We start from the raw sequence: 22,318 nt of genomic DNA, 5'->3' as shown, positions 1-22,318 counted from the left end.
TAAATAATTTAGTTCTACTCATTTTTTAGATGACAAATTAAGGCTTCAGACATCCCAGTGTGTGACCCAGAGACACGCACTCACCTGCCCTTGGATTCTTTGCAGGTTTTGGGTGACAAAGACCTGGCTGGTGATACTGAGCAGGAGATGGTAAGAAGGTCAATATATGAAGAAGCATTAAGCTTTTGCAAAGCTGTGGGTTCAGAAGTAGCCATTAGAGAGGGATCATCTGAGCTGGGTGATAATCAGAGGGTTCTATGCTTGAGAAATGGAGAAACTGGCTCAGGAATTCTGCAGGCAGAGTCCAGAGAGGCTGCTATGAGGCTGCAGTATGGTACCTTTCATCTGAGGACGGGGGTCTGGCTCTGAGGCTGTACCACAGCATGCTGTGATTCTCAGAGATCAGGGTTACCAGAGGAGCCGCTGTGACCTCAGGTGGACTGAGAGGGGGTTTAGAGGGTGTGCCTGCATATGTGGGGAGGGCAGAGGTGGCGCAGGCAGGGAGCCTGAGAGAGGAGAGTGGACACGAACACTTACTGAGTACCTCATAGATGAAATCCCCTCAGTGACTGTGAATAATATTCTCTTTATTCCTAGTTTATAAATGAGGAAAAAAAGGGTTAGAGAATACAGAGTGCTTGCCCGAGGCCACACAAGTAGTGTTTCAGCACATAAGTCTGATGGAAATATGCCCCATTCAGCACTTCTGAATCCACGTCTAGAGTCTAGGAATTTGGAAGAGGAAAGGGAGAGGTGAAATGGGAGCTCTTTTTCTTTCTATGTTTAACTCTACATTCCCTGCCCTCCCCGTATAATCATTGAATTTCCACTTTTGACGCCTCAATGGATGGGCTGAATTCTCCATAAACTGGCATTCTTATTTTTAGGAATCCCTCCATTATGAACTATACTACATTGATAAAGATGCTCTGTTAAAATTTCCAAGTGTTACAGTTTAATTCAGCAGATTTTTTCTACCCGAGGAGTCTCATATGTACAAGGTGCATGCTGGGCTATGTGACAGTCTCCAGGGAGGTGGACCCCATGTTCAGAGTTCACTGCAGAGAGGGGGTTACAGGGGAGCCAGCAGTCATTCCATAGGGTAGACTATGTACATGCCTGAGTTAAGGGGGCTCAGACATTCTTTGGGGTTTCAAGAAGACAGCTTTGTATCTGACATTCTGGAAAGAGAAGGTTCTACCTGAAATGGCACTGGGTGGATGGGCAGGGTTTCCTCAGGTGGAGATGGGGGTGTAGGAAGTGACGTATGCACACAGTCAGGAGGGTGGCCGTAAGACAAAGGTTCAGGTTGGCTGAGGGTAGGATATGGGTGTTAGAATTTCAACAACTGCCCTCATTTTGTGGGTTATAAAAGTAATGCATGCCCATTACAGAAAATTTGGAAAATATATGAAAATACAAAAGAAAAGCACAGGCAACCATTATTCCAATATTTTATTGTATTTTCTTCCAGACTGTCAGTCTGTATAAACATCTTTTAAAAACTTCTTTTGACAGTTAGAATGCATACTTATAGAAATTTGGAATATACTGAAGAGCAAAAAGAAGAAAATAAAAATCACCTGTAATCTTAGTCAATAAGATTCTTAAGACTCTTTAAGATTCTTGCATTTTACCTGTTTGTGGGCTTGTTGTTGTTGTTGTTTTAATTGAGATGGAGTTTTGCTATCATTGCCCAGGCTGGAGTACAATGGCATGATTTTGGCTCACTGCAACCTCTGCCTCCCAGGTTCAACCAATTCTCCTGCCTCAGCCTCCCAAGTAGCTGGGATTACTGTCATGTGGCACCACGCCCAACTAATTTTTGTATTTTTAGTAGAGATGGGGTTTCACCGTGTTGGCCAGGCTGGTCTCGAACTCCTGACCTCAGGTGATCCACCCACCTTGGCCTCCCAAAGTGCTGGGATTATAGGCATGAGCCACCACGCCCAGCATGTTTTGTGGTTTGAAAGAATAAAGATGACAGTTTTGAAAATGCATGAGATTGAGACGGACTGGAAGGGATGAGAAAGACGGCAAGGAGGGAGCTGAGGCGGGTGGACAGGGAGGAGGACTGCAGTGAGGGAGCCGAGGCGGGCGGACGGGGAGGAGGACTGCAGTGAGGGAGCCGAGGCGGGAGGACAGGGAGGAGGACTGCAGTGAGGGAGCCGAGGCGGGCGGACGGGGAGGAGGACTGCAGTGAGGGAGCCGAAGCGGGCGGACGGGGAGGAGGACTGCAGTGAGGGAGCTGAGGCGGACAGGGAGGAGGACTGCAGTGAGGGAGCTGAGGCGGACAGGGAGGAGGACTGCAGTGAGGGAGCCGAAGCGGGCGGACGGGGAGGACGACTGCAGTGAGGGAGCTGAGGCGAGCGGACAGGGAGGAGGCTGCCGTCACCCTCCAGCTGGGAAAAGAAAGGACATAAAATTTGAGAGACTGGAAACAGTTTCATTTGAAACGAGTAAGAGGGAAGCACAGAGGGGACTGCCAACTTTTCTGTGAAGGATCCGGGAAAATGGTGATGCTGTGAAAACAGAGACAGAAGATAGTGATTTGGTAGTCACCTTGGTGGTAGCTATATTGAATTTCAGGTATCAGGGAGCCTTCCAGGTGGAGATCCCGAGCAAGAGTTGGAAATGCCTGTCTTTTTTTAAGCTTTCTCAGGTGGGTGGTTAGGGGTTCAGCATCTCGATTTAAGAGTCATTTTCAGATGGATGATATGTGGTTTGAACTACATAGAAAAAGGCTGCTCTAAGAGTATAAAAAGGGCCGGGTGCGGTGGCTCATAGCCTGTAATCCCAACACTTTGGGAGGCTGAGGCAGGCGGATCACCTGAGGTCAGGAGTTCGAGACCAGCCTGGCTAACATGGTGAAACCCTGTCTCTACTCAAAACACAAAAATTAGCCGGACGTGGTGGCGGGCGCCTGTCATCCCAGCTACTCAGGAGGCTGAGGCAGGATAATCACTTGAACCCGGGAGGCGGAGGTTGCAGTGATCCGAGATGGCGCCATTGCACTCCAGCCTGGGTGACAGAGCAAGACTTTGTCTCAAAATAAAATAAAAATAAAAGGGTAAAAAGGAAAGTGTAAAGTGTGTACTTTATAGAAAGCTAAAATAGGCAAAGCCAGTTTGTTACTTTGAATGGTCAGCAGCTGTGACGGGACTGGGGCAAGTACACAGCCTGAGGGCGGAATGACTGCCACTCCTCCTATCCAGCCTAACCTTCTAGGATCCCAGGCGTGGAGGCTGCCTTGGAAATTGTTGTGTACGTGGCTGTGTTCTGAGTGAAGTCTCAAAGCAGGGGAAAGAGCTGGAAGAGAGGGAGCATTTGGATAAGACGCTGAAGGAACATGCGGTAACTGCACATGTTCTAATGAGAGCCCAGCCTCCCTGGTGGTTTCCACTCTGACGAGACAGACTGCTCTTTCTACCCCATCTGTTGTTGGAGGGTTTGTTATTCAGTGGTACCCTTAGTAGGCAGAGGTGAAGAGTGGGGCATTCTAGTTAACGGGAGTGTGCTAGTTAGCAGAGAATGGGGTGTACTAGTTAGTAGAACTTGCCCTAGTCAATTTGCATAGCGATCCCATAGGACACGTCAGATCAGGAAGACTGCCTTTCATGAGTGCTGAGGCTGTAGTGGTTGGCCTCTTAGCTATTTTTAGAAAATCACATTTTAACAATCACAATCTCAGATCTTTACCAGTCAGGTCAAAATTTGCAATGTCAATGTGTTTTGGAAAAGAGCTGTATGAAAATTTGAACTTTCTTTAAAGTTCTTTCTGAAGATTTCATATGAGATCACAAATCTTAAGGGAAACTAAAATCTCACAATAAAGAATCTCATAGACACAGATATTCATGAGTAATGACAGATTAAAATTGTGAGTAGAAATGCAGGAATCTTAAGGTAATTCTAAATAAAAACAATCTAGTAGGATTTTTGGAAAATTCTTGTCAAGTAATGATTTTGTAATGATTGTGTCAAAAATGTAAATCTGATTCAGTGATACAGTTGTAATTTGATATATTCTTTAAGTCTCTTAGGTGCTTAAATCATGATGTAAGTTTGAATATTTTTTTCCTTCAATTTAAAACTTTATTTCTACAGAATGTAGATGTCCTTCAGAAGTTCCTAGGGGAGGTGGTAGTGGTGGTGACAGGTAAATTCATTGCGTCTGTGACTTCCAACGGCCAGTTTTCAGACCACTGTCATCAGTGTCACCTTAGGTTAAATATTTTGTAAGGAACAATTTAGATATATTCTGTAAAAGATACCTTTATGGTTTAGTTCAGGTCCTCTAGGGTTGACCTGTTTCTTGTTGTAGCCACTGCTGCAGCAGTGAACCCTGGGAACTCTAATCACCTTCATGTAAGTACAACTTGAAAGTGCTTCTCTCCTCTTGCCATCTGCCCAAGGTGACACACTCATGTGTGTGCAACTGTGAAAACGAGCCTATAAGCTCAAATTCTAAAGAATATGAATCATGAAGAAAGGTGGCAACAGTATGAACAAATGAAATATAAATTCACTCATGAAGTTAATTTTTTGAAACAAACTGAAAAACATTTTAAAATGTGTGCTTAGGATGTTCAAAGAGGTCAGAGAAGGAATAACAAGAGGATACAACAGAAAATAGGCACAATAAAACAAAAGAACTAAATATAAAACTTGGAATAAAAATAGCTATTGAAATAATTCCATACATGGAACTCTTAGATTGAACCCAGTTGATGAAGGACTTAGTTCATAGTTCTAGTGAATAGTTCTGATGCAACTAGAGCAGGGAAAAGAAGAATGTATCAATCAGCAGTTGAATGACACAAAGGATAAGTTGAGATGTCCCAACTGACATGTAAAAGGAGTTCCAGAGAAATAGAATTGCAAGAATAGTGGAGAAGCAATTTGAGAATATAATAGCTGAAGATGTTTTAGAAATAAAGATGTGAATCATATTGAAAGTGTATTTTAAGCCCTAAGCAAGATAAATAAAAATTAATGACATCTAGATTTATAATAATTAAACCCCAGCATATTAATGAGAAAATGTTAATAACTATAGAAAGAAAAGACATTGCCTACAGAGAAATGACCATCAGACTGACAGGAGACTTATGAGTGCCAGTGATCATGAGAAAATAATGGAGTAACATCTTCAAAGTATTGATGAAATTTATACCCAGCTAAACTTTCATTCAGTAGTACAGACATAATAGAAATATTTCAGATATAAAAAAACAAGAGATTTCATAACTCATACACAGTTACTATAAAGCCTCTTAAAAATACTTCAACAAGATGAAGAATTAATGTAAATGAATGACATAAAGTATAAGAAACAGTAATGAATTCAAAAATGATTAAAATGTTGATCACTGAAACAATTTTAAGAAAACCATTTGTGTGTGTGTTAGAAAAAAATATAAAAAGACAAATCTTTACACTGTGGTAATGAGATAGAGATTGTTCAGTGTGAGGGGCCATGAGTTTGGGAGAAGGTCAGAAATACTTCAAACTTGGTTAGGAAAACATGATAGTGAAGTGGGTGTGTAACAATTGTAAAGGTAAACACTAGAACAATTTTTTTTTTCTTTTTGCCTCCAAATTGTCCAAGGGTCAAGAGCAGTCAGAAAAGACTAATAGAAGATAGAAAATGAGGGAAAAGAAATAAAAGGAGGAGGATGGTAAGTAGAAAACACAAAATGAGGTTATGGAAAGAAGTTTAAATAGCCAGAGTAAATATATTAAAATCATTAATTAAAGGAAGAGAATATCAAATTGGCTAAGAACCAAAATCCTGTTATATGCTGCTTGCAAGAAATGTACCTAAAATAATGACACATGGAAAGGTTAGAAATGAAGACTTGGAAAAGATACGCCTGGTAAATGAATACAAAAAAGGTAATGTAGGCATCTTAATATTAGAAAAAATAATTTTAAGAACAAAAGGCTTTAATAGCATTAAAAATACTAAACAATAACAATAATAGCAAGAAGATACACAGTAATAGACTTGTGTATGCTAATAGCATAGCCTAAACTGTGTATAAGAAAGATTGACAGAACTAAAAGAGAAACTGAAAAATTCACAATCGTAGGAGGAAATTTGAATTGACTCTCTAAGAATCAGATGGCTCAATTTGCCAGAAAATTAAACATATATAGATGATTTAAGTAACAAATTGATAAGCTTTTACATAAATGTCTGTAAAACCCTGTACCTAAATATAGAGAGGAATTTTATGCTTTTCAAGTACACATAGAATATTTACAAAAATTCACCAGGTTGTAGGTGACAAAATAAGCCTCAACAAATTTCAAAATAATGAAGACCACATTCTCTTAACGCAATGCAATCAAATTGGAAATAAAATTGTAAAAGTAGTATACCAGACAGACCGTATGTTTGAAAACAAAAATGTATACTTTTAAGTAATTCATGGGTTAAGAAGGAAATGAAATGGAAATTACATTAGAATTCTCCACTCTTTCTGGCTGTATGGAAGGCATACTAAAATCAGGGTGGTTTTATACACCAGCACTAAGTAATACAAAAGTATGGTAGAAAAAACAGTATTTATAACAGCACCACAAATCATGGGGTACATAGAACTATATGTAATACAAATGTTTAAGATCTTTATTTATTTTTTTGCGATGGATTCTTACTGTGTCACTCAAGCTGGAGTGCAGTGGTGGAATCTCAGCTCACTGGAACCTCTGCCTCCTGAGTTCAAGCGATTCTTCTGCCTCAGCCTCCTGAGTAGCTGGGACTATAGGTGCATGCCACCACACGTGGCTAATTTTTATATTTTTTAGTAGAGATGGGGTTTTTACTATGTTGGCCAGGCTGGTCTTGAACTCCTGACCTCAGGTGATCTGGCTGCCTCGGCCTTCCAGTGTGCTGAGATTGCAGGCATGAGCCACCATGCCTGGCCACATGTTTAAGATTTTTATGGAGAAAATTATAACTTGGTATTGAAGGACATCCAAGAAGACTTGAACAAATGGAGAGCTATGTTATTGTTTTCATAGTAGTAAAGTGCTGTGTGCATTTATACCTTGCATAAGTCCTCATTCTACCACATGTTAGCTAACCCTCTAGCTGATAATGCAAACACTAACTGGAGGATTTTATTTATAAGGGCTCTAGAATAAAATACGAGTTATTCACACTAGCATCACCTGTTAACTAGTATTCTGAACTAGTTAGTGCAGCTTTTCATTGTGTTGTGGTTGGTCTCATAACTAGGTTGAGTTTTTCTCCTCTGCTAAGAGGAAATAATACCGAAGTTCTTTTTCTTGTGACATGTGTATTATAAGAACTTGGTGTGGGGGTGGAGCACAAAGCTCCAGCCCCCTGAACCTCTGCCAGTTAAGATGGTGTTGGATTAGGTTACATCTGGTTACTGTCCTGGGAAAATCACTTTTATAGAGATGGGCTTCCAAGTGGTTTTAAATTTATCTTTCTATTGAAGTTTTTAGGTCAATTATATATGTTGACTAAATTTACAAATAAACTTGTGTGTCCAAAAAAATTACTAATATGACAAAATATTTCCAAATTCATCTGTAAGTTCAATGTAATGCTATTTAAAAATTTTAAAGGATATTTTATGGAATTTGACAAGCTGATATTAAAGCTGAATAGTAATAGGCCAAGAATAACAAAGAAAATTTTGAAGAAGTACAAGGTAAGAACACTTACTGTACTAGGTATTTTGACTCATTAAAACTAGCCTGATTACCACCCCCTGATATTTTCCTACAAATCTACTCCATTCACAGGGTTCCCCACTTAACCCAGTAATCTTCGAGTCAACCATAACCCTCTCTTTCTCTCAAACTCTGTGTCAAATCTGTCAGGAAATCCTTTTGGCTCTATCTTCAAAATATATCCAGAATCTAATCATGACCCATGACTTCCTCTGCTACCACTTGGTCTAAACCACCATTATCTCTTACCTGGATTACAGCCATAGTTTCTTAACCGTTCACTGCCTCTGTGCTTGGTTCACTCTAGTCTATTTTCAGCCGAGTGCAGCCAGAGTGATCTTGTAAAACATAAGTTTTGTCATTTCCTCTCCTGCTCAAAACTCTACCGTGGCTACCCATTTTACTCAGAGTAAAATCCAGAGTCCTTAATGATCCCACAAGGCCCTACACATCTGGCTTCTCTGATCCGTGTCCTGCTACTTCACACTGGCTTCCTTCCTGCCCCTTACAAATAGCAGGCACGTTCTTGTTGTCCCTGTAAGACTGCTTTCTCTGCGCCTTGCCAGGGATATCTGAATGGGTGACTGCCTCACTGCCTTCATGGCTTTGTTTGCAGCCACCTTCCCTTTGAGGCTCACCCTATTGAAAATTGTGCCCTCCCAGCCCTCCTGATCTCTCTGACCTGCTCTGCTTTTCTTTTCATTTTTTATAGCTCTTTCTACCTTCAAACTATGTCATCTACCTGTTATTTTTAATGTTGTTAATCTTTTTCCCACCAGAGTATACACACTAAACAGGGTAGGATCTTGTTTGCTTTGTTCACTCATTTATCCCAGGTGCTTAGAGCAATTCCTGTCATATAGTAGGCAGTGAATAAATATTTGTTGAATAAATGATGAAAAACAGGATAGTATTGGTGTAGGAATAGACAAATGAATGGAACATAACAGAAAGCCCAGAAACGGGACTACTTACAATGTCGTCATATAAAGGTAGCATTAGAGATAAGTGGGAGAAATAATGGATTATTTAATAGCAATTTATTTGGGATACTTGGTTATCAATATAGAAAAAATAAATTGAATCCCCACCTCACACCCTACGCAAAGATTCTTCCATATGGATTAATAACCTAAAATTAAGAGCAAAACTTTAAAGCTTCTGAAAATATAGGATATTATCTTTATAATCTTTATATATGGATGGACTTATACAAGGTACAAAAAACACAAATGATAAAGGAAAAGATAGAGAAATTTAACCACATTACAATTTAAAACATCTGTGTGATGACAGACATCATAAGTGAAGGTAAAAGCAAATCACATATGAGATAATATCTGTAAATATATAACTGGAAAAAATAGCATTCAAAACATAAAAATTGTAAAAAAAATCAAGAAAAATATAAGAACCCAATAGAAAAATGGACAAAGGCACTTTATAAATGAGAGAACATGCGTGGCCCATATACTGTATGAAGAGATGCTCAACCTCACTGGTGATTAGCTATGTATATAACAAATCACAGTGAAATATCTTTTTTATTTTTATTTTTTTTAGACGGAGTCTTGCTCTGTTGCCAGGCTGGAGTTCACCAGGCTGGAGTGCAGTGGTACGATCTCGGCTCACTGCAGCCTCCGCCTCCCAGGTTCAAGCAGTTCTCCTGCTTCAGCCTCCCGAGTAGCTGGGACTACAGGCGTGCACCACCACACCCAGCTAATTTTTGTAATTTTAGTAGAGACAGGGTTTCACCATGCTGGCCACGGTCTCAATCTCTTGACGTTTGATCAGCCTGCCTCGGCCTCCGAAACTGCTAGGATTACAGGCGTGAGCTACCATGCCTGGCCTGAAATATCATTTTAAGCCCATCCAATTGGCAAATATTTATATACTTCTAACACCAAATGCTTGCAAGGCTGTGGTGCAACAGAGATCCTCTACACTGCTTATAGGATGATTGCACCTGGCAAACTCTTTTTGCCTACTTGTCCTTGTAGCAAGGAGCCCAGAGTGCCCAGGCAATAGCTGTATCGTATAACTCAATGGACTCTTGCTATATTCCTGGATGAAAGTGTACTGTTTGGGGGACTAGGACCCATAACTCTACAGAACCAAGAGTTGTGGGAACAAAAACTGCAAAGTCTCCTGATGGGTCCCTGAGATGGTAAATGAAGTCAATCCTGTTTCTCTCCTTTGCTTTCCAAACACATGTATTATTCATTTGGAGAACATGGTGTGTCTCTACCTTTGGAGTCTGATTCAGTGTCCTCGAGTCTGGCACCCACCTGCACAGAGTTCGTTCTCTGAACTGGTGATGTGGCTGTGCCTTGGGGCCATTCCAGTGCTTTTTCAGGATGGCGGTTCCTGGCGACGTGCAGTATAATAAAACAGGTGGAAACCGGCTGTGGGCTCACTGCTGCATCTTCCTTGCTGCAAAGTGAGTTGCTTGGTCTGATGGATGTTATTTATGGGATAGAAGTTGGCCAAGACCCTGAAGGCGGGAAAGTCAAACCCATGCCGGGAATACACGTGCGTGAGTGTAAGAACGCATCACTGGCCCTTTCATCATGGAAGGGGCCTGGGGTAATCCTTTGCCACCATAATGGTGGGTTGGTCCTCTCGAGTGGTGCTGTGTAAGATACTTGGTGACAGTCTCTGTTGCTGGCCATTTGGACATTTGGTGGTGGCAGTAGCTAGGTGGGCCTTGCTGAGTGGGTGTGCATGCTGTTGGGCCATGTGTAACCTAGGTCTCTGCCATTGTGGCCAGTTTGTTCCTGCATCCATCACGCAGGTACTAGGGTGGCCAGTGAAGACACTGGCTGGCACCCCCTGGCTGGGCCCCTTTCCATGCTTTGTGGATGAGTGCCTGTTTCATGGTAGATGTCCTCTGACTGGCATTATCATGTGGTACAGAGATCTTCATGTGGCATACTCACTCTCACACGTCCACCTATGTCCCTCTACCCCGCATTTCCTAATTCCTCATCTTCCAGTCTTTGTGTTTCTGGCCTCTGACTAGTCACTCAAGCCACTTGCAGTTGCCCTTGAGTCCACAGCTGTCCTGAGCTTGGGCTATTCTTCCCTCTCTGAAGGAACCAGTTGGAAGGATTTTTTCCTTACCCCTGTCTTTCCTGGCCACTCTCAAGTAAGGCTGCAGTGTGGCTGCTCTGCATTTCCAGCCTGCACCCATATAACGAGCCAACCATTCAAACCCCCCCACACCCCTATCCCCCAAATGGCCTTTCTCTTGGCCCCCAGCTGGTTTTACAGGATTGCCGCACAGCTGTAGGTGTGAGGGAGGGAGTTGGTGCAGCCTGGCGGGTGCTGGGGGAGTCTGGCTCCCTATTCATGCAGCTCACGTGTGCCCTCTGGTCCTGCTTGTGCGTGATTCCGGATGTACAACTTCCTTTTTGTGATAGACTGTGGCTGCAGCCCCTTGACCTTATAATCTAGTGGGTCTGATGGGACTTACCTTTTGATGGGAAATTTCAGCCACATCATCCCCTGGTGTTCCATGGCTGTGCGCTCTGCAGTGTGCTTCATTGTCACCCATGTTATGATCTCGAAGTGCCTTTTCCCATTAAACTAGGCTTCTTGGTGAAATGGTTGATTCTGGGACTGGGGTAGGAAGTGTACAAGGTGAGTCTAGGACGTCCTGTCAAACCAGAGAGCAAAGAAGCTATGAGACGACTGCAGACAAGGAGCCAATTTGAAGAAGGTCTCACTGGCCAAAGATATGACTATTGGAGCTTACACGAGAGCAGTAATTGAAATCATCAAATATGTTTAAATGAATACATTTATGATGATGTTTAAAAAACTCTTCGATTAGCCTGGGAGATAGCAAGTTCATCATCTTGAAGACACTATGTAAATGGATTAATCAAGCATTTATCTTCCCTGTCCCTTATGAATTGTACCACTGAGTAACAAAGTAGTAGCTGAGGGGAAGCTTTTCATTATAAGGTATGAAAATGAAACGATAGAATTAGAAGATCACTATTTTGCAACTCTCCAGGAATTAACACATCTAGGCATTGAGCATCCATGGATGCTAACTAGACATGAAAGAGACATCTAGGCATTCTGTGCTTTCTAATCAAAGACCATCCATAGCCCCACCTCTAGTCTTGCCAAAGGATCAATTCTGAGTCTGATGAAGCCTCTGTCAACTTGCAGAAAGTTGTCCTCTGAGGACGGAGGCATGAATTGAATTGCACCATGAGAACACAGTCCTCAGAATCCACAGTGTGAGAAACTGAACAGGTCAACTAGACTGTGATCTTCAAGGGATAAGGTCAAAGGAAAAGAATGGAGACAATGTATTGATTAAAAGAACTTAAAGATGGCTGAGTGTGGTGGCTCATGCCTGTAATCCCACACTTTGGGAGGCTGAGGCGGGCAGATCACCTGAGGTCAGGAGTCCGAGACCAACCTGGCCAACATGAGAAAACCCCATCTCTACTAAAAACACAAAAATTAGCTGGGCATGGTGGCATGTGCTTGTAATCCCAGCTACTAGGGAGGGTGCAGCAGAAGAATTGCTTGAACCCAGGATGTGGAGGTTGCAGTGAGCCAAGATCACCCCACTGAACTCCAGCCTGGGTTACAGAGGGAGACTCCATCTTAAAAAAAAAAAAAAAAAAAAAAAGAACTTAAAGACATACCAAATTTAAAAAATGAGCAAGACTGTAATGTCAGGGATGGACACTTAGGTGATAAAAGTGTAAGAAACATAGGAGGTGATTACTGTGAAAGTCAGATAACAGTTACTTTTTGGGCTATCGGGTGTCTGTTGGGATTGGAGTGTAGCACACATGGAGGCATGTCCAGGGTAGATGGCAAACTTCTGATTCTTGGCCCCGGTGGTGGTTGTCAGGGTGTTTGCCTAATAACAGTGCATTGAAATATATGTTTGTTTTGTGTGTGTGTGTGTGTGTTTTTTTTTTTTTGCATCAGTTTTATTTTATAACAAAAGGCTAAAAAGAAGTATTTAAAGAAAGTAATGCATACTATATTTTATTTGCTGATATAATGATTACCAGATTATTGAAATGTATGAGTAATTTTGCTATAAATAAGCCTGTTTTCTTTGTTTAAACACACACACACACACACAATTTTCACACTCACACCTTCAAAGCCACATAATAGAATGTTTAGGTTAAACCTGCAGCCCCTAGTTGAAATGTTGCTACATGGAGTTTTATCCTCCTAACAACCTGTGTCCTAAGTCACATTCCTCTCCAGAAATGTGGACATTGACCGTATTCCAGTCCCTGAGACACTGTTTCAGCCACACGTGGCAGCCCAGACCCTTGCCCACCTGCATCCTGGTCATTCATTCTCCTCATGGGGTCATTACTTGATCCCTATTAAGCATTAAAAGTGGATTAAATATCTCTCTACTTACAGGTAATGTTTTGCTTGGTTTGGCCAAAAACATTTTAAGTTTTAAAAACCTGGGGCCACTGGAGTGGGACCATGGGCAAAGGTCAGGACAGGCTGGCTACTAAAATGGCCTGTCACGAACCTTGTACATGAAGGTTGAAGGATTCTGGTGTTCTCTGGTGCCATCGCTGTTAGTCATTGTGCAGCACAGAAATATTTTATTCAACAAACTCTGCAGACTCCTGAACTTCAGGGGTGGGCTGCCTTCTGCCTGGCGCTCTGCACAGATCCTGGGGCCCTCATGGTCATTTATGCGCAGTGAAGCTTCTCCGCTTACCTACAGCTTGTCCTTCTCCAGAGAATCGTTGTCATCCTCCCCTCATCCCAGGGAGTGCAACAAAGGAAAATGAATAGTGAATCCTTTTGCTGGAGACCTGTGGATACTTAATTTTTATAGATATTCAGTAAATATTTATTTATATTCACTAGCAGCAAGCAATTCACTTGTAAATGGAAAAAATGGAATAGTGGTGTGTAACATAAGCATAAGCAGATGCTCATGTTATTTCTTTGAATATTTTTCCTTTCTTTAAAAATGTAAATTTTTTAATTTTTAAAGTAATAGGAATCTATTACAGAAAAATGTGAAGAATGAAGAAATATTCCTAAATTGTCACCACTATAATACAGTCATGGTTATCACTGTAGTATACTTAGTATATTTTCTTCTAGTCTAATTTTGGTGTGAAATTCTTTAATAGTTGTAATAAAAATGCATTTAATTGTGTTTTTTCCTTTTTACTTTAGCCTTAGATAATTATGATATCACAGACATTTCCATGTTGCAATGTTATCACAACAATAATTTTTCACTGCATTAAATTTTATTATTTGGTCTTATATTTTTATGTTAACCTAGTTTTGGTTAACACATTTTAGCAAATAGAATATTTTTGTATAATGTATAATTTTATTCAAATTGCTTTTTGGGTTTTGTTGCTTTGGATTTTTAGAGTAGAATATTAAAGAGTGTCGAGAATTTCAGTAAACTTCTAATTTATCTTTCAGCTCTGTCATCAAATCTAGTAAATCGAGTGAGTGTAGGAATGAGAGGTGTATAGTGTATATTAATTTACCAACTGTTGTTCCACTCAGGATCTCAGTTATATGTAACTTCATAAAGCCATATAAAATTTGAGTGAGGCAGTAATCTTTTTTTACATCTAGAAATGGGCCATAGAACACCAGTTGTACTGGACAGTTTAGAAACTTATGGTAGAAAATGAAGGTTCTTTATTTGGAGCCAAAGGAAGTACACGGCAACGTTTTCGATGTGTGTGAGTGTGTGTGTTCTTGGGAGATGGGTTGTGATTTTCATCAGATGTTCAAAGAGATCCTGTGCTACTGGTATAGACACAGTGTTTGCTAGTCGAATGGAATGCTACTTTTGTGAGTTTGTTTGTTGTTGTCATTCTCTCCCTGTCTCCCCTCCAAACCCTTCTCCTGCATTCATTATATCCAGAAATAAAACTCAGAAAAACTTACTTTTGGGTAAGCAATGATTTATCACATGCAAGTTTATAGTGATGAAAAAAATTTAAAACGCTAAACACATATGTGACATTGTTAATTGGAAATATGCACCAATTTATGTTGATTTTGGAAGTTTTCCCATTAAAATGAGTAACTTAGTGCTATACTTTGTTAAAATATTTTTTTAAAAAATATGTGACCAGGGAGCGGATAATTCAGTAAATTTTCTATTAATTCAAGTTATGAATTGAATGTGGAAATATGAAAATAGTTACCCCCTTACTATGTTATTTGGAAATGTGTAGATTTACTAACTCCATTAAATTTGAGGCCTTCTAAGTTTTCGCACAGCTAAAGCAAAGAGATATTATATGCAGATAATTGTAAATGAAATTATTTACCAATGTTAAGAACTCTCCTTCTTTAAAAGATAAAATCTTAGTCATTTTTGGTTATCAAATGACAGGAGCACCTTTTTTTTTTTTTTTGTCTAACAGGTATGTGAATGTGCAGTGACTGCTTTGTTTTGAATAATCAATATCTTTTTGTTTTTTTTTTTTTAAGGAATGGGCTGTTTCTGGGGAGCTGAAAGGAAATTCTGGGTCTTGAAAGGAGTATATTCAACTCAAGTTGGTTTTGCAGGAGGCTATACTTCAAATCCTACTTATAAAGAAGTCTGCTCAGGTAGGAAGAATTTGCTTTGTTGTATTACTAGGAGAAACAAGGAAGGGCTTGTCACAACTGTCGGGTGACAGGCTCTTTAAAATGGAAATATGTTTTTTTTTTTAAATGTTTCTTCAGTCTTTATTATTTTCATAAATATACTTGTGGGCCTCTCACTTTATATGTTTAGAAGATGATAATCTTCCTGTGGAATGTATCATTTAGCTTTTGCTGTGGAACAACCACTCTAAAACATGGTGGCTTCAAACAGTCATTTTATTAGCTTGTAATTCTGATGATCAGCAGTTGAGGCTGGGCTCAGCTTTGTGGTTCTTCTGTTAGCCTCACCTGGGATTTGCTCATGTGGCTAAGGTCAACCTGTGGGTTGCCTGGGGGCTAGTTGGCTTAGGCTGCTTTACTCTTAGGCCTGGCAATTGGTGCTGGCTGCTGGTTAGCACTAACTGCCAGCTGGGGTGTGGGGATGATGGACCATATATTTTTAGCACGCTGGTCTGAGCTAATTCACATGGTAGTGGATGCAGAGAACCTAAGAGCAGCAAGCGAGGATGAGCCCCATTCTCTGTTTGTGTTACATTCACTTTTATACCATTGGCCAAAGCACGTCATATGGTCTAGGCCAGAGACAATATGGGATGGCTCCCCAAAGGCAAGAATATAGGAGGTATCAAGAATCAGTACCATTATTGCAACAATCTACCACATGAGACAAACATTTCATATACTGGTTGTGTTTTCTGGAAGGAAAAACATTGAAAGCCATGCTATAATGCAGGCATCAGCAAACTATTGACTCATAGGCCAAATCCCACTTGCTGCCTATCTGTGTAAGTAAATTTTTGTTGAAACACAGCTATTCTCATTATTATTATTATTACATATTATCTATGAGTGTTTTCATGCTACAGTGACAGAGTTGAGTGCTCGCAACCAACTGTGTGGTCTGCAAAGCCTAAAATATTTACTGTTGGGAGCTTTACAGGAAAAAAATTTGCTGACCTCTACTCTAGGTTAACAGGATAGGCAGATGCCCTCATGACAAATTCTATCTCGAATACCACATTACCTCTCTGGATTTGTTTCTGACCTTCAGGGATTTCCTTTCCTTTCCTGCCAGCTCAGGTAGCATTTGAAATGTTTTTCTAAAAAACTTACATTCACCATTTTAAGAGGTCTTAATAGGGAGGGAGTATCTGGAGCTATAGTCCACTCTATTGATGGAAATGGGGTGTAAAATGTGAAGTTTTATCTTTTTAAAATAAAGGCTTAAGTAAGTCGGTTTGTGGAGGATGCACTCAGCCCTCCGAGGGCACCATGAATGATGGAGGGGAAAAGCTGGAGTGTGGGAGCTTGGTGAATAATGAGCATGTTGATGTGTTTGCTACAATATGAATTTTATTTTGAAATAAAATTTGAGCTGTACAACAATGAAAATATTATAAAAATGTGCACATTCTTATTTTTTCTTGCTCTAGAGAAGGATTGAAATATTCTGATTGGTATGGAGAATGTGGTATAATGAACAAATATTTTAATGGTTAACCTATTTTTTTTTTACTTCTGTTTCAAAATTAAACAAATGCTATGCATAGCTATAAATAGACTCAAATGAATCCTGGAGATCACCCAGGTGTATCCTCTCAAGTCTGAGGAATGGAAATGAATAGATTCATTCCTGTCATTCCAGACATGACTTAATGGCCTAAGAGAAAAAGGTTGCTAAGAAAACCCCTAAATATCTACTGCTTTATCCCTATTATCCTCAACCAGCAAAATGTTAACGATCAGTTAGAATATTGCGATTGCTTGTTTGCTCGAACCCTTTTCAGTTCAGCTGTTTATGTTAATAACAACATGATAATTGCCATGTGTTAAACTCATGCTATATGCCAGACACTCTAATAAGCACTTTCTCTGTCTTTGCTTTTCTCTAAGCAGTTCCATGAAGTATGTCAGTTTCTATCTTTTACAGAGGGAGTGTTGAGGCTCAGAGAGGATAAATAACTTACCTAAGGTCATACCTAGCAGGAATCCCTACCTCATTAGCTCTCAGCTCAAAGTCTATGCCATTGACCGTGGTGTAAGTCTCGTAGCTGTCATCATATCCCAGCCATTCTCCATTTATCCCTTTGTACTTCGTTCCACCAAGTCACAAATTCTCTTTCATATCTATCTTTCTCCTATATTTTTTATTATATTGGTGTGCTTTTAAATGATTAAGGAGAATGCCAAGGAAATTCTTTTGTCTTCCTTATGTTTAGAAGGAAAAAGGGCAAAGTCAGTTCATGCAAACAGCTGGTGTGTTAGAGGCCTCTAGCAGTGGTGAAGTACAGAAACCACGGAGGTTGGTAAATAACTCGATTTGATATGAACACTACCTGCTAAGTTAACAGTAGCATTGGGAAGCATGGTTGTCATGGAAACTTGTTCCTGATTGGAAAGGGATAGTTGTAGGGTCTTACCCAGACACAGAAGGAGAGATGATTTCTTTCCCTAGGCTTTTTTTTTGTTCTGATCATAAAAGGGAAAAACAAAAAGGCAGAGAGGAGCTATGATAGAAAGGTCCCCCTGGCACAGCAGTGGTGGAGCCTTCGGGTCCCTGGGAATAACAGAGAAGGAGAACAAATAAGGTCCCTAGCTAGAGTAATTATGGTAACCGGCTAATTAAAGATTTTTGACCGAGGAGAGGGGTGGGGGAGACATAAAGCAGGTTACACTGGCGGGCCTCCCCTCTGAAGCCTCTGGTGCTCAAAGCCTTGCTGAACAAGTCAGCCCTGGAGGGGTCTGACTTGAAAGAAGGAAAGAAAAAACCCAAGGCTCTCTGGTAAGATGCATAGTAATTGCTGAGGTCCAGTGTGGGGGAAATACTAGTCTGTACTATAGTATTTGCACTGATTTCAAAATTGCTTTCTCTTGCGCTTGCAATTAAGTTTATAAAACTTTGATCACAATCCGTGAATATTTTGTAAAGGTTTTTACTTTTATTTTGTCAAGAAAAGAAGCATAGGGACCTGGATTGTGTGCAAATTCCTTCTCTCATAAAGCAGTATGCTTGAGCTTGAGGTACCTTGTGGTTTCTTGGGGCAGATGCCAGAGATATGGGAGGAGGGGTTAACAGAATCCACAGGGCCAGCTTTACTACTGCTCTGTGCAACCTCTTATGTGATGACACACATCAGAGCTTCCACAAGCATTATCTCAGCACACAGGTGGGTGAACACAGGCCGAGGAACCATCGGCTGAAGTTTGCTACCCCTGCTGCGCCAGTGAGTCTGCACAGCCTTAACAGGGGAGAAGTGAGTGAGAGAGTGTGGGTGTGAGTGTAGAAGCAGCGTGTGTCCAGAGAGGGTGTGGATTCATGTCCAAATGGTATTTCTATGTGGAAATTGATAGGCCAGTGACTCCGAACCCCAAACTGGAGTTGTGACTAGGCATATAGAAAAGATAACGTGGCTTCTCATAGTAGCTGAGAGAGGACGTGTCCCTATCGTGGGCTCACTAATGGGGCTGTTCGTGGTGGGCAGTCTCCATTGCTTGGTGCCACTTGCACCTGACGTCTGTAGAGAATACAAGGGGACAGCCTCTTAGGAATTCGGAATAAAGTCGCCCGTTGGGAATGGCAGTAGAAAATCAGCCTGCACTGAGTCACAGTGGAGATGGACAGTCACTGGGAAGAGAGATTGGTTTCTGTGTCAGCAGGATTTCAGAGTAACCTAATGGAAAGCCCTGACTATGTAAAAGGAACATAGGGCCTTAGCAGGAGGTTGGTGAGCTAGAACAGCCTAGGAGAGGGGAGGTCCAGCCACTCTCTTGGGTGTTGTGGGCAGACCCACAGAGCCTGATACCCTGGCACTTTTAAATTGTGTCACTAACCTCATGTTCTGATCCATACTCTAAAACTTTCCAATCTTTTGTCCTCCTGTGGGGATTATTTACAGAAAGAAAATGCATTGAAATCAGGTTGGTCAGACACGCAGTTCTAATTCTCACTTAGAATTCAATAAAATGCCACTCTGAGATATACATCTCAGTCTGTTGTGAGTTTAGTCTGTACAGGTCATTCTCTCCAAATTGAGTTAACCTTGGGTTGAGTTATATGATGAAAACAGAGTTTTGGCCGGACCTCCATGATCTTCCAAGGCTTCACTTGCCTCCTGCATTCCCTTGGAGATTTCCCATCCCTTGCATGTGCCCATAATTTCATTTAAACCTGCTTTAAAAGTGAATGTACCTTTTAAGTAATCTATAATCTTCCCTTCCTCAGGTTCATTAAGCACTGAACCAATAGTGCACAGGCTGAGAAACTTTCCTCACCCAGATGTTTTGGGCCTGAATTCTAACCCCCCTGAAAGCCACCCACCACCAGCTTCTGCACCAGGTACCCAGTCTTGTCTGGGACACAGGGTAGCATCTCTCATGGCCAGCAGACCTCTGTTGGGCCACTGTTCTGATTCATTTCTGATCTAAGAGACGTGCTGAGAAGTAATTCATGTCTTAGTGGCCACTGTTTTGTACCTAAAATGATGTCCAAAGATTCATCTGTCCATTTGTGTTTCCTACAAGCTCAGCATCTGGCTGGCACTAGAAAACCCAGAACCTGGACCAGAATAGCCATGAGGAGCCTAACTTGTATGTAGGCCTTACTTGAATAAATTAAATATGCCACTTATTGGAAAGGTACCACATGCAAGGCATTGCACCAGGTCCTAGGAGAAGATTGGTTGTGATGTGAAGAATACTGGTTCCTGTCTTCCAGAATTTTCTCTATAGTCAAATGAAAGCTTGATCTTTCACATTTGTTTTAAGGAGTTGGGCTGACACTGGTTTTCTCTTTACACATGCACACACACACACCCCCTCAAACAGTTGTTATGCAAACCAACTGATTAACTGGCATGCTGTTGCTTTACTACATTGATTTTAGAAGTAATTGAGCTATTCAGATTCCTGAATGCTCAGATAGAGAATTATTCTTACATTTTATAATAACGACTGTACAGATGAAAATATGAAAAGACATTCTGCAATGGATAAGCATTCTGGGTTAATTTCAGTGCATTAGCCTAATATACAAATACCCCATTTCTGGCAAGAAAACCCAGGATGTTCATTCAGTGGGTAATATCTTTTCATATTTTGCTTACAGATGTTCAGAACAATTCCATGTTTATTAGTCTATTCAAAAGCTTTTAGAAATCTGCACAGCCAAGTGGCACTGAATCCAGAAGCATGAAAGGAGCTGCACAACTTTTCCTCATAAGATTTGCACAAGCACCACGGGAAATCTGAGGCCCAGACATTTCCTTATCAACAGAATACCCCAGTGGATTTTCAAGCGGGCTGTTCAACAGAGGTCTTGAGCAGGAGCCCAGGTGTGGGAAGAGCAGAGTGTGGGAGTCCTCATGTGACCCTCTAGGGGTGGTGATGCGACCAACTATATGGTCGGCAAAACCTAAAATATTTACTGTCAGGTGCTTACGTATCCTGCCCTGAGCCCATTTCCTCTCTTGTAGAATGGAGCAATGCTGCTTGATGAAACCAGTTGAGTTGTGATTGGATTCTTATTTGATTTGTTTCAAATCTGAGTATTCTAGAAAATCTAGGATACACACTTTCTAGCTCTTGGGCATGTTAAAGATGAACACGATGGATCGTGAAGCATGGCTTGGCAGGGCGTGGGCCAGCCTGCAACAAGTATGCCTGGCACAGCACACGGAACCCATCTTCTTCTCTTCTTCATCTGTGTTCTTAGGAGGTCAGGTCATGTCACCCCCTTTTCCAAATGCATATAATTATTTCCTTGATGCTTGAGAGCTTTAACTAAGCATGGAATAATAATTTCCTCACTAATGTAAAACAACTCAGTATACTTTTTTTTTTAAGTTTGACTTAATTTCTGAAGTGTTTGGGTGGAAGCGCATGTCTATGTATCTTACATGAGATGAATGATCCCATTCTTCAAAGTAGGGGTGAGTTCTTTTATTAGCAGATTTTATCAAGCAATGTAAAACTCATTCTAAATTCCTTGCAGACTGCATTAAATCTCTTTTTAGTGCATAGTCAGTCTTATTGTACTCATTTCAATGTCAGTCAAGGTAAATTACTAAGTTATTGACATACTCCTGAAAATGCGAGAATTCTGGTGTTCAGTTCTTGCTACAAGCAATTTGATCGCTTTTTATTCCTCTTATTTTAGGCATAAAATTGCACCTTAAACTTGTAGCAGGCAGAATAAAAATGCTTATCTCTCTCAAACCAAGAGGCACAAAGCAGTCTTCAAGAGCAGAGACCCTTGACTCATACCCTTAGGACCAAAGATACCTGCTCACCCAGTGCCGTCTTCCGCACACGCCCATCCAGGCAGCTGTGCAAGACAGATTAGTTCAGTGAGTGGACCCATTGCCTGAGGAAACAGTATAGGTAACGAGAAAACAGCTGGTTTTGTTTATTCTAAACCTCAGTCACCAGAAAGAGCAAGCTTGGCTTCTCGACCAACAGCACCCCTCTGAAGGGTTGATATGGGGGGGCATAGGTCATGGGGGAGGTCAAGGCATTTGAGACCTGAAAGGGTTTCAACCATCTTCCAATACAGCAGCTTTCAAACTGGGTGACCATGGAACCCTTAGGTTCTCAGAAAGGTTCTGCGGGAGCTCCAGAGGTAATGACATTTGAACTAGATAACAGTCCAGCTGCTTGGAGAGCCCATGCACAGCTTTCAGCTGTATTATATGTTGATGTCCTGCCTAATCACCTTATTTTGAAAAGTTATTAAGAATGTTGGGAAACCTCCAAGACAGATTTCTTTGTCCAGTGAGGGGACTGAGGCCGAGAGAGGTGAAGTGATTTGAGAGATTTTAGTGGAAGGGTTGAAAATGTGCTTGTCTTCTTAGATTACAGTGTGACTAGAACACCCAAAGGAAGTTTAGATCATACACCAATTCTGCCCCTCTCGGTGAGGTTTACAGTTAAGGATTCAGAGTAGGGGTGGCTTTGGAGT

General features: G+C 41.0%; 1 protein-coding gene across 9 annotated transcripts in view; it reads left to right on the top strand.

The window, feature by feature from the left end:
• The window catches only part of MSRA (methionine sulfoxide reductase A), a 390,657-nt gene that overhangs the window by 166,174 nt on the left and 202,165 nt on the right, over nt 1-22,318 (top strand). For 8 of the 9 annotated variants that reach the window (XM_017961766.3, XM_031669923.1, XM_003902435.5 and 5 more), the window contains one exon: nt 15,205-15,324. The exons of the other annotated variant lie outside the window; for it this stretch is intronic. In XM_017961766.3, the coding sequence (XP_017817255.1) occupies nt 15,205-15,324 (120 nt within the window). The remainder of the gene's footprint in view (nt 1-15,204; nt 15,325-22,318) is intronic. 9 annotated transcript variants of the gene reach the window in all.

This window comes from Papio anubis, chromosome 8 (genome assembly GCF_008728515.1).
Source record: "Papio anubis isolate 15944 chromosome 8, Panubis1.0, whole genome shotgun sequence".
Classification (NCBI taxonomy): Eukaryota; Metazoa; Chordata; class Mammalia; order Primates; family Cercopithecidae; genus Papio; species Papio anubis.
Note: the sequence above shows the minus strand (reverse complement) of the source record. Positions and strands in the feature narration are given on the sequence as shown.